Source organism: Haliotis cracherodii, unplaced genomic scaffold (assembly GCF_022045235.1).
Source record: "Haliotis cracherodii isolate W230 unplaced genomic scaffold, xgHalCrac1.p SCAF_2, whole genome shotgun sequence".
In the NCBI taxonomy this organism is placed as follows: Eukaryota; Metazoa; Mollusca; class Gastropoda; order Lepetellida; family Haliotidae; genus Haliotis; species Haliotis cracherodii.
Genome location: NW_027266275.1, coordinates 10842407 through 10855823, shown reverse-complemented (window position 1 = coordinate 10855823; position 13417 = coordinate 10842407). Strand labels below are relative to the sequence as shown.

The 13417-nt window shown below is 41.2% G+C and overlaps 1 protein-coding gene across 1 annotated transcript; it reads left to right on the top strand.

The window, feature by feature from the left end:
• The first annotated feature begins 1549 nt into the window (after nt 1-1549).
• Nucleotides 1550-6549, top strand: LOC139468675 (ciliary microtubule inner protein 4-like). Its single transcript, XM_071250801.1, has 4 exons — nt 1550-1724; nt 3227-4021; nt 5581-5677; nt 6467-6549. The coding sequence occupies exons 1-3, from the start codon at nt 1550-1552 to the stop codon at nt 5664-5666; spliced, it is 1056 nt and encodes a 351-aa protein (XP_071106902.1). The 3' UTR covers nt 5667-5677; nt 6467-6549.
• The last annotated feature ends 6868 nt before the right edge of the window (nt 6550-13417 follow it).

The window sequence follows — 13417 nt, the reverse complement described above, 5'->3', positions numbered from 1 at the left end:
TGTCTAGTTTAACACAACGGGATATATAAACAACCCTGCTCGTCTCACAACACATGTTCTGCATTGCGAACAGAATTGGCTTTAGATATAATTGACTCTCAGCTTATCCTTATGACTCGATGAAATTGTAAACCATTTTTTTCTGTGCAATCATAAATAAACTCTAAATCAATCGCGTACGTAACCGGATCTGTTGGTTGTGGGTTCGAATCCAAGATTCTCTCTAGTTATGATTTTTGGTTTATCAGCACCATTCTCATGCCGATGGATATAAGTGGTAAAGGTCTACGGCCTGCGTCACTTAAATTTTGGCTTTTTCACAAAATGATGGTGTCAGACATTATACCCTGGACATAATTAACTAATTTGAAAAAATATACACAAACGTCTCACATCCGTAGCCTATGTAAATATGCGAGAAATGAAATGCCAAATGAGGAGATTATTGGAATTCTTTGAATATTGGTTGGATTATCAAGGTAGGCTGCCGCACTCAACAATATTCCAGCTATATGACGGCAGTCTGTTAATAATGGAGTCTGGACCAGACAATCCAGTGATTGACATCATGAGCATCGATCCACGCAATCGGGATACGGTGACATTCATCAACCAAGTCAGCGAGTCTGACCACCCGATCCTGTTAGTCGCCCCTTATATAGGATAAGCATTGTCGCATTTTACGGCAAGCATGGGTTTCTGAAGACCTATTCTACCCCGGATCTTCACGGGTCATCAAGGTAGGTTTAAACCGGAGGATACAAATGCCATGTTTCTTTTATTTCAATTAAGTATATTACGTGTTACCCGAATGTGCAAATTGTAGCCATGTATATTTACATCTAAAACAATGTTTATTCTGCTCAGTCATGATTTTATCAGTTGAAAATCTCATATCAATAATAAATTCGAAATTAACAACAACATACTATTTCTGGTTATTCCAGTTAAAGCAATATTATTTATGATAATATAATTAAGTACAATAGCGGCGACAATTTCATCTAATGAATCGTTAAATATAAACCATCACTCATAGCTGCTTAAAATGAAATAAAAACAAGAAACGTCCAGACGTTTGATATACACTGTATACAAATAATCAAACTGAACGTTGTTCGATTTTCGGCATGTTGCTATTCCAGCAATCAATAGATCATCAATCAGAGCTAATCAATAACCGCTCAGCTCGCAATGCAGAGTAAAGATTCCTTTGTCGTCGAAACAGTCGTTTCCCCACGCTATTTGCCCGGTTATGATTTACCAATGGTTGTATGAGGTATATGGTCGCTTTTCTATACTGACAAGGTCCTACATTCTTAGAAAACGTATGTCTGTTTAAGTCCTAATATCGAGATACTAAATGAATTGTTGTGGGAATTTACATAGAAAATCAAAATCATGTCCTGTCTTATATGTTTTTCACAGTTATTTAGTCACGACACTCCAATTTGGCATGTATGATTACATGTGTACACAATGGTGTCGATATTAAAGCATTTGTTCCTTTCCAGGGACACAAACGCTGTGGGCGTGTTAAATCGACAAAATGGCCGCAGTGGCCGCACAACAGCCCTCCGATGTCAACGCTGCGTATAAGCCCCGCCGGACACAGGCCATGCCCAAGAACTCGCTGTTTGGAACGTCCCTTGAGATGAAGGATGGGGAGGAACAGCATCAACAGGTGGCTGAAGCCGTCACTCCATACGTCAGCGTCCGTCAGGGTAGGGCTGTCTGATTCTTCATAATACCCATAGTGTACACACAATCTCATTAAAAATCAGATCTTGGTTCTTGCTACCGCTAGACAAAGATCTGAGGACATCCCATAAAGGATCACGTCAGAACGACCTTTCATTCGACCAATCGGAGCGTCGCTTACCAGATCGGGAAAGTGACATTCGGAATGTGCTTTCTTGTCATGCAACCTCGAAAAAATGTACACGGGGTTTTCCGAACAACGGTTACTGGCTTGTCTATCTCTCGCTTCAATGGGACACAGATTCGAAACGGAAGAGACTTTCCATAGCCCGTTGGAAGTGCTGCCATACGATATCAACCAACTATTAGACATTTCAGAATTTGTTTTGGTCAGTTTTGAAATTTTTAAACAATATTTTTCAAAGCGTTGTCCGGAATGGAAGTCGCCGGTTCGAATACAAGCGCCGTAAAGCTCGAGAAAACTGCTTTCTGATTGGCTAATGCCGAGTTCTTGTTAGTCATTTCATTGGTTTAAAGTTCGCGAAAAGTCGTTCTAATGTGACCCGAAATGGGATGTCCTCAGATCTTTATTCAGAACTGAGATAGATTTTAATTAGATGGAGTGTACGCAGAAACTGTTTGGCTGTACACATATGTCCATGTATATTATGTTATAATGCGAAGGGTGACGACGCTGCTAAGATAATAATGTCATCTTCAATATGAACCAACTTAGTGTCGAAAAACTAAATAATGGCCATGAACCAATACTATTTGTAATCAACACTTATCATATATGCTATATTCCGTAAAACGATACGACCAGGTTACCTCCGTGGTGTAATAGAAAGCGCACCTGCCCGGAGAAGGAAGGTCCGGGGTTCGATCTCCTGGCCGCGTCATATCAAAAGACGTCCAGATATGGTGCTTGTTATACTGCCTGCCGCTCGACAGTAAGGTGCTAAAACAAGGACTGGTAGGCTCGGAGTCAGTACATTGGGTTTGAGTGGGGTATCCATGTTAGACTCGGGCATAGTATCCAGCACTATAAAACTGTTCTTAAGTCCGGACAAGTACAATCAACCACAAACACGTGCACGCATGCGCTTTTTAAGTGAAATTATCTCGAACGCGACTTTAAACCCATTTCACTCATCTGCAGCCATATGCTTCCATTCACATTCGTTCTACTTCTACAATACGATGCTTTTAAAGCCTTAAATATCATACCGAAGCAGTAATATAACAAGACTATGTATGACCATGTATGACTAGTGCTGACCCATGACCTTGAAGCACCAGCAAGGTCAGTGTGTTATCTGATTGTATTGCATGCTGTCGTGTGAATAACTGAGCCGTATATCGACGATCACCACTTACCTATAATGCTTTCACAAGACTATCTTTCAATCTCGAAAACGTCCTTTATAATCTACCCAAGCTTAACACGTGTTCGTATCTTCGCCTGTACCGAGGGGTACATATCTGGGTATCACCTCCAGGTTGTTCTATGTTTCCCATCCAGATAACGATATCCTTCGCCACAAGCGTGCTGACTTTGAACACCAGAAAGAGGTCGTCCGGAAGAGTCAGAATGACCTGAAGTCTGCTGAAGACAAGGCCCTGGCGTTTAGCCCTGACCCCCGAACTACAGGCATAGGTTCCATGACGTCAGGTTCCAAAAATGGTCAAATGGACAAGGCGCACCAGTGGTTCACGCAGAAGGATATAGAGCACGCCAAAGACATGAATGTGGGAGGTCTCACTGCTGCCGGAAGTTACAATCGGGACAAATATGGCCGAAAACCTAAAGTGCATTCTTATAGCCAAATGGGGGACATTCTGTATCCAGGGATGGAATTCACTCCCCGGCAAGGCCATGACGTAAATCAGAACGGCAATTTCAGCAAAAAGAAATCTCAGCCAACGACCAACATCACGAACGACCTTGAGGAGCAGACCACTGCAGGCCCATCAGCTCCCCGCAGTGTCATAGCGATTCCTGCCAATATCAGGCACAAGTACGGCAGTAAGGTATGCGATGCCCTCTTCTCAGACGAAATCACTGTGGCGGACAGCATAGCTCGACAAGAGAAGCTGGAGGCTCCTGTTCAGAATCGGCGTCCTGTACAAGCGGGAGTGTTCAAGAAGAATGACAACCCCGAGTATGATCTTCTCAGCAATGCCACCCGACAAAACGTCTTCCCTGGTTACACTTCCGGGCATAAAATAAGTACCACGAAAACTGTGTACAATGATAAAATTTTCGCTGAGCGATACCAAGATCCAGAGGAATACCGATATCAAAGGGACGAACTCAGTGAGTATACTTCCGACGTTCCAAGGTATCGGAATTATTCGGGGGATTGAAACCAATAATACACTAAAACACTATGCAAACATCAATGCAATGTCGTTTACAAACGAATTTATAAAAAAAGAAAATTATTGTATTCTCTGATGTTCTATGGTATATTGTATCCAGATGTGACTTAGAACTGTCCAGGCAAAAGTACAGAGTTATGTTGCTGTGGGTCACGTGGCCCTATTTTAGCATAGAAAAAATATATACATATATATACAACTGGCTGTATATTTAACGTTAAGCACTTGTCATCAATTAGTATCTAACTGAAAATAGAAAATTGTGTTAAAGTTTGTTCTGATCTACATTTACCAGTGACCAGTGAAGACCAGTCTACAGAAAACCATGCTTGTCGTAAGAGGCGACTAACGGGATCGGGTGGTCAGGCTCACTGACTTGGTTGATGCATGTCACTGTATCCCAATTGCGTGGATCGATGCTCATGATGCCAATCACTGGATTGTCTGGTGCAGACTCAATTATTTACAGGCTGCCGTTATATACGTAGCTTGGATATTGCTGAGTGCGGCGTCAAACAAACAAACATCCTCCATTTGTCACATGCACATATAGGGCTGTAAAGTCGGAACTTCGGTATCACATGAGACTAGGCGACCTTGCCATATTGAAACTTCTTATGGATGTAATTATACAATTTTGAAAATGATAATAGTTCTTATGTTCAGGCTCTTTAGCTTTCTGCATAAAGTTTCTTACTTTAGCTACACTGACTACTTTCCATCGAATTCCAGATTTCACAACCACCTCTTTTTCTAATCCATCACTAACTGTATCATGTATCAGAAAATCAGTGTCATCATCGCAAGACTTCAACCCCAACCACTTTTTCACCAAAAAATATGAATGAATTCGCAATGACTTATTTTGAAGTCATTGTATTAAATGCAAGAAAAATTGGTATTTAATAAGAAATTGAGAGTCACGTATTTTTGAAAAGAGGTTCGATCGGAATTCTTGCCTTGGTGCATCGTTTGCAAATCATTTAATGCTTCTAAACTGTCTTTCCGCAACGCTTCCATTATATGAGGTTCCTGGTACATCTTAAACGATCTGACCGCCTCCGTGGTCTAGTGGTAGAGCGTCCACCCGGAGAGCGGAAGGTCCGGGGTTCTCCAAAAGACGTTAAAAGATGGTACTTGTTGTTACCCTGTCTGGCGCTCGGCATTAAGGGGCTAAAACAAGGACTGGTCTGCTCGGAGTCAGTATACTGTGTATGAGTGGAGTATTCATGTTAAACTGCGGCATGGTATCTCAGTGGGCTAGCACTATAAATCGGCATCAGTCCGGTCTAGTACAAGCACACACAGACACACACACACACACACGTGCATGCACGTCGCTATATAAGTGCAATAATCTTGGACGCGACGTTAAACCCAATTTCACCTCACCTCACCTTAAACGATCTGACGTTGTGTTCCGCCTTTTGCTATGCACGTTTTCCCCTCGCTTATTGGTGTGCTCGTGCTGCACGTGTTTTTGGTCTGTTCTAGGCAAGTGGGCTGAACACAACGTGCTGAGGGAGAGAATGAAGAAGGAGTGGGATCGCAAAGCTTTGGAAGGGGGGAAGAAGGAATAATCTGTATAAGGGTAAACAGACATGTCACTTCGTTTCATCTTCAATTCAGTGAAAGAATAACTTCGTTAACGTTTACTTCTTAAGGTTTAGTTAACCATATCTATTTCAGATATACTTCATTATTAATGACTTGTATTTACGCTGTTTTTCAGTCAGAGGAAGAACATTTTTTATTAAGATATGCGCTTTTGCTTGAACACGATTGCTTTTTCTTCTCACATATAACTGCACAACTAATGGCACCAGGTAGGGAATATTGATACTGTGACATTATATAGACATGATAGTACCCGCGAAGATCCACGTCAGAATACGGTTTTCAGCAACCCATGCTTGTCGTAAGAGGCGATTAACGGGATCGGGCGGTCATACTCGCTGATGTCCATGATGTCAATCACTGAACTGTCTGGTCCAGACTCGATTATTTACAGACCGACGTCATATAGCTGGAATATTCTGAGTGCGACATTAAACAACAAACAAACAAACATATGATTGATCTTTTATTCAGGTTTGCCTAGCAACGAGCCCGTGATAATTTAAATCCTTTTCAGCTCGTCATACATTTCAATTTGACCCACATCGAATCAACGAAGCCCTTACAATCCCGTATACAGAAGCAAAATCTATTAATCGATTTTTCTCATGTAAACATGATATTGTAATCTTACAAGTGCATTATTTTGCAGTTATATTTATCATAAAATATATGTGACTAAAATATATTGGTATTTTTGTCTTTAGACTATAAATACAATAATGTTATGTACATACCAACATCTGAACGTCTATCTTTTCAGGTACTTGGGCAGAACACAATGTATTGCGACAGCGCATGGGAAAACAGTGGGATGAGTATTTAACCAGTTTACCCAAGGCAGCTGTAAACTGGGATCGGAGTGCCACGCGACCCGTTCCTGTTAAACCTGCAGCACAAAAACTAAAACCTAAACCAAAGCCTAAAAATAAAACGAAACCGGAATCAGCTGTTGAGAAGCCTGCCACGCCCTTAGAAATAATAGAGTTTAAGACCCCTCCCATAACCCCACCCCCGGCACCGGCACCGGCACCCATGCCAGAAAAGTTTCAAAAGGACGACGACTTTTGGAATTTCTTTGATCAGCCGGTTCCTACGTGATGGTTTGTTTTAATTTTATAACTACCACGGGTAATTGTAATTATATTTCCAGTTACGGTTTCACATTTTATAACTATCAAGGGTAATTTTAATTAAATTTCCTTTTACTGTTTCACTGTGGCTTGTCTTCTCCGGGTATATTGCTTATTGATATTAAATTGTATTAGATTGTTTCATGTACTTGTTGGAAAATTATTATTTTTAATGTTACATAGCATCGAGAGAGCTCAGCCTCAAATTACTAGCAATTACCAAAAGAGCATTAAGTTTTCTTTTGTTATATTTTCCACTTTGCAGGATAGATATAATGTCCAATGTTAGTAGATTTTACTTTGTATTACTTTTGTAACCACGTTTTTACTGTACAAAAATATGTATATCTACGCCAAAACAATGTACAGTAAACTACGGTTATAACGACCTCAAATGGACTACTAATTTTAGTTCGTTATAACCGTAATTCGTTATAAGCATATATACAGTATAACTACTGCATATAGTCGGGACTAAAAAGTTAGTTCGTTATATCCGTTAGTTCGTTATAAGCGTGTTCGTTATAACCATAGTTTACTGTATTTATGCACCATGCAGTATTAAGTGTATCGTGTAAGTGTACAGGGCAATGTATCAGTGTTAGTATGGTTGCTATTTGTAGATCTCAGTTGTACGTTTATATGGAGTATTATATTATATGACCCATGCATGTTTCAGAATCAGTTTATACGTTTTACTCTTGCTTCACTCTTTGTGTCTGGTGTTCACCTGCTTCATCGTCATCACCACCGCAACACACAGTTGTCTACCTTTTATTAACTTGCAGATACGAAAGGTTATATTTACGTTCTTGGTTATAAAAGGCAAGAGTAATTGTAATTCCGAGAAGCATTTTCATGGGGAAGAGTATAGATCGTAGGTTCTCGTTGAGTTTCGTTTTCAAACATGTCCCTATGCATTTTGAGTACCGTCGTATTTAATCTTTGAACATGTCCCCATTGTCTTTGAACGTTTCCCGTCAGTCTATTAATTCGTCCCCATTAGTCTTTAATATTATCCTCATACCTGTTGGCCCTTAATATCGCCCTCTTTTCTCTTTATCTCATACCTGTTGGTCTTAATATCGCCCTCATCTGACTTATATCTAGTCGCTATTGGCCCTTAATATCGCCCTCTTCAATCTCGTGCCTGTTAATCGATAATATCGTCTTCCTTTGACTTAATGTCGTACCTGATGATTTTAATATCGTTACGGTGAGTTCCCGCCATTGACACTTACACATATTTGCATGTAATGCTTGCTGCGTAACCTGAGATGCTCTGGTTATATTAAGAAGTATTTATTTTCGTCAAATGAATAATACCGTGTGATGTGAGAACACGTTTAGCCCTCATGACACAGATAGTTCTGACGTCTTACATACAATATGTTATGGAAGATGACCATAGACGAATCAAAGAGTGTCTACTTCCACATAACTATTGTGTATTCAACATATCTTCATCGTATTACCAAGCAACCCGTGTCTTCGATGAAAATTCCATGTAACAAAAGAGCCTTACCATTACTAGTTTGTAAGAAAATAAATACTAAATCATATTGAGAGTTTTTGTTGACTTTTGAGAGTTGATTTTTCCTAATTTAGTTCATAACCATAGTAAGTGAGTGAGTTGGGTTTTAGTCTGCTTTGAAGACTATTTCAGCTATAGTTTAACCCGGGAGGAGCGCCCTCCACCGCCCTCCACCACTTTGGTGGAAGCACTGACAGACCAAAGATCATACATTGGCTAAATCTTGAGTTTGAAGCATCGGTCAGTTGATCTTGGCATGACCAAAGGCCGCACCTCACATCGAGTTGTGGCAGCTTATACCTCTGTGTAGGGGCGGTCGGGTAGCCTATTGGTTAAAGCGTTCGCTCGTCACGCCGAAGACCTGGGTTCGAAGCTCGACATGGGTACAATGTGTGAAGCCCATTTCTGGTGTCCCCCGCCGTGATATTGCTGGAATATTGCTAGAAGCGGCGTAAACCCAAACTCACTCACTCACTATACCTCTGCGCAACCCGCCCTGCCCTGTCGGATATGATCGGTATTATAACCCACCATCGAGGTTCCTGCTACGATGAAAAGTCGTTTCATATCTGTCTTACAAAATGACCTCCATGGACATCCACAGCCTCAATATGGTAATTATAATTTTTATATTTCAAGTATACAGTCAGTGGAGTTTAGAACTATGCAGAACGTTGAAGCGATGCAGGTTTTCGAAAACATATAAATCGACAGGAAATGTTTGTTTCTTGATTTTATTAAGCGAGGTGAGGTGAAATGGAGTTAAACGTCACGTCCAAGATAGTTACACTTATGTATATCAACTTCGAGTTTGAATTTACATCATACCAGATAATAACCAAATGGTAATGCTTATTGTGTCCGGTTTCAAAGGAGAACTTTGTTTTTTATATTAACAAAAATCTACCCATAGCATATCGGTCTTTAAATAACCTAGTCTCGTCCAGACAAACCAGTTGTTGATAGCATTAGCAACATTCCATATCGTTGGAGTATGATGACACGCAGCCAGCAAGGTCACCCATAGATCCCAGCGGATCTCAATATTTACCCGGTTTTTAACTACGACGTGGGTACTTGGACACGTTCGGCCTGAAGATCACTATGGATGGCTTGACATTCAATAGAACCGTCGACCCGTGGGGATTCCGGGGGAAAATACAGGTCCTCAGTAACCTATGTTTATTGTAAGAGGAGACTCAGTGGATCGGGTGTTCAGGGTCGCTGGCTTGGTTGATTGCATGTCATCACATCCCAAATGTGCGGATCGATGCTCATTATTTCAATCACTTGATTGTCAGATCTACACTCAATTATCTGCGAACCGCCGTCATAGAGCTGGATTATTGGAGAGCGCTGTGTTAAACAACAAACAAAAAACAACAACAACATCCCTTGGTCTACCCATATCTTGAATTAGTAAACTGAGGACACTTCATGCAATCCGCCAACTACCCATTGGTAGTGTAGATGAGATTAAGGGTGTTTGTTTGTTTTGTATGTTTGTTGTTTAACGCTGCACTCAGCCGTCAAGGATGTAAATCAGTGGGAGATGTATCATGTTTATCCCTTCATTAACCCTTTAGGGGGCACTGGTGGCCCAGTCGTCTAAGGCGCCGCGATTCGCTGTGTAGAAACCTATGATTGTGGGTTCGAATCCCGGTTCACCCCGATGTTTCTAGGTTTGTCAGCACCAAACCCGTGCTCGTGATTTTCACCGAAGTGGTAAACGTCTGAGACCTGCATCACTTCGTGCCTTCCTCCCACATTAAGCTGACACGCCGTGACATAACTGGAATAATGTTAAAAGCGGCGTTAAAACCAACTCACTTACTCACTCTTTAACCCTCTGGGTGCGTTGACCAAGTCTGAACTTAAACTGATAGCGCACGTGGTATACGCCAGGCCAGCGGTAATTGTTTCTGCAAGACTAATAGACGGTTAACCAGTGCAACCTTTATCGTATACGCCAATGAAAATACTGTATATCCTTTAGACCAAACAATTAGTTATATAGTTAGGACAATATCTAATCAGACACATTTGCCAAGAAACGAATGTCAAAACATGGCATATTTTATTATTCATTAGAGTGATGGTAACATTATACCTAATTCTTTCCCATCCAAACGTTAAAACGGAAATGACATTTGACACCAGTGAACTCGTGGCCATGAATATTTATTATTGGCATCTGTTACCGATACAAGACTTGCCCACAAAAGTAAACAACGGCAGAATGCATGTACATGTATGATTTGGTTGGTTGGTTGGTTTGTTGTTTAAACGCCGCACTCAGCAATATTCCAGCTATATGACGGCGGTCTGTAAATAATCGAGTCTGGACCAGACAATCCTGTGATTAATATCATGAGCATCGATCCACGCAATTGGGATCGATCACATGCATCAACCAAGTCAGCGAGCCTAGCCACCCGATCCCGTTGGTCCCCTTTTCAACAAGCATAGTCACCTTTTACGACAAGTATGGGTTGCTGAAGACCTATTCTACCCCGGAGTCTTCACGGGTCGTACATGTATGAACTACGATTGACAACATGCAGGCCAATGAATCCCTTACTCAGCGGCTTTGTATGTCCACACCCTGACCTGTAAACATGTGAGATATGAATTCAACCCTTCATTACAGTACACTGAGTGGGTCAGTATGGTTTTACGTCGGAATTTACCTGCAGGAAATAAAAAGAACAATGGAATAAAAAATTATCTACAACTCATTATGCTAAACATCTGAGATTATAAAACAATACTAAACTTTCCAATCAATGAGAGTGAGTGAATATGGTTTAACACCGCTTTTAGCAATATTCCAGCAATATCACGTCGGGTGACACCAGAAATGGGCTTCACATATTGTACCAATGTCGTAAAACGAACCCGGGTCTTCGGCGTGACAACCGAACGCTTGAAAACCACTTGGCTATCCGGCCGCCCCTACAATACACTGAACAAAAATTAGTCACCACTCTACAGCGATTTTTTGGAGTGCACATTCCTTCACGTTTAACGAAAAAGTGTCGAAATAATGAAAGATGTTCCAATGAACTAGGTGCATAAATGTAAACAAAATAGTATCTCCCACTAAGGAGTTCCAATGAACTAGGTAGCTTCATTTAAATGAAATAGCATCTCCTCTTAGGAGAGTGTTTGTGATGTAGACTCAACCTGAGCCAGTCTTGGACAATAATGTGGCAAAGCCACGCCTATGGAACCCCAAGAAGGCAACGCCGTATTCACCGTGCAGAGTTGCGTCTCTTAACCGTACCAGGATCCGATGAATTGATTCCCAGATTCCACTGATTTTGATCTGGTATGTGAGAAATATGGGCATGCCAATGGGTTTCGCCAAAGTTGCTCACGTCAACGGTCTATGCTACGACATCCAAATGTCACCCTGAGGTATACCTGAAATTGCTCTTCATCAGCCCATGCTTGCCTTAAAAGTCGACTATGCTTGTCGTAAGAGGCGCCTAACGGGATCGGGTTGTCAGCTTCACTGGCTTGGTTGAAGCATGTCATCGTATCTTAATTGCGTGGATCGATGCTCATGATGTCAATCTCTGGATTGTCTGGTCCAGACTCGATTAGTTACAGACCGCCGTCGTATAGCTAGGATATTGCTGAGTGTGGCGTTCAACAACAAACAAATATAGAACTGAAATACTGTTTGATCCAGGCGCCGTTTAACCCAACTCTCTCACACGTGTTGCTTGTCTGTGGTTTACACTACTTTTACAAAGCTACTGTCTGCAGTGGGACAACCAAGATCGGCTAGTGTCATGAGGAATGTTTCACTTCCACGTCTTCTCCATTGGTGCTTCATCTTCCCGAGGCAAGGGAGTTAACTGACTATATAAGTCCAGTTTCCTCCCTTGCCGAACTATGGAGATACATTTTGGCTTGACTAACGAGTCTATTCATAGTCCAGTCAAAATCACGCACCGAAATCGAAATCCGGTTCGTGAACAGTCGTGCAGATTTCAGTCGCGCAGGATTTGCAAAGCATGTGCACTGCCAAGTCGTTGTCAGCAGATATTTTCCAAATCTTTTCATGTTTTTCAAGGTGCTTACTTCATTTGAAGCATCTCGCGATGTAACACTCGTTTTATCACAATATAGATCTTGATTATCGATCAGAGCGGCGCCACCATTTTGTGTGAAGCAAACGCTAGTGATACGAGAGGTGGAATTTGATTGGTCCATAGGAAAGGCTTAAAAGGGACATTACTGGTAATAGCCACTGGTGGCGCTACGATCGAGCTCAATAATTCCTGCCTACGTCGCCAAGGGTGGAAACTGGACTTTTAAAGTCAGTTAACTCTCTTGCCTCGGGAAGATGTTGGTGATTATACAGAACAGGATGGACAATAACACACATCAGCTACATGACCACCAAATGCATGAAAGCGTTTTGCATCAATGCACTATTCGAGCGTGTAGTTTCTTGTCACACATATCTGAAACGTCATAGGTAACTGGAAGACAAGATACTGCCATGCGCAGGTACTGACTTTTAAGCATATAAACAGCTATTCACAGATCACACAAGAACATATCTGGTGGCGATCCAATGTTAAGTGGTTCTATCATCGGAGAAGATTCCAGTAATGAAATCCATTGTCATGTTGGACTAATCTCTTATATCACAGATAGACATCAAGCACTTTCCGAGTGAAATCCTAACACAAATATTGAAATGAGATCGCATGCTTACCATATCTTAGTGTATACATGCTTTCCCCCCACTGAACACCTGCCATCAACACTATTTCATTATAAACCTATATAGAATTCATTATCGAAACAATACAAATAGCATTCGTTTCACAAGCAACATGCATAGTTGAACACTGTTTGGGTCTGTATGTAAGTTAAATGCCTCAAAAAGGCAAATATCTTCCTCCCGGGGATATTAGTTACCCACATTAAATAACATAATAAATAATATACAGTTTTGCGAAAGAGTGGTTGCTTTAACGCAGTATTACAAACGGATGCGATAAATAATCAATATACACCCCTACTA

Excerpts from the sequence above, each read along its gene's own strand:
- LOC139468675 (XM_071250801.1), top strand. The coding sequence starts at position 1,550 with ATGGCCGCAGTGGCCGCACAACAGCCCTCCGATGTCAACGCTGCGTAT. Across the intron at positions 1,725-3,226 it reads ATACGTCAGCGTCCGTCAGG|ATAACGATATCCTTCGCCAC; the intron begins GTAGGGCTGTCT and ends TTTCCCATCCAG. Across the intron at positions 4,022-5,580 it reads ATATCAAAGGGACGAACTCA|GCAAGTGGGCTGAACACAAC; the intron begins GTGAGTATACTT and ends GGTCTGTTCTAG.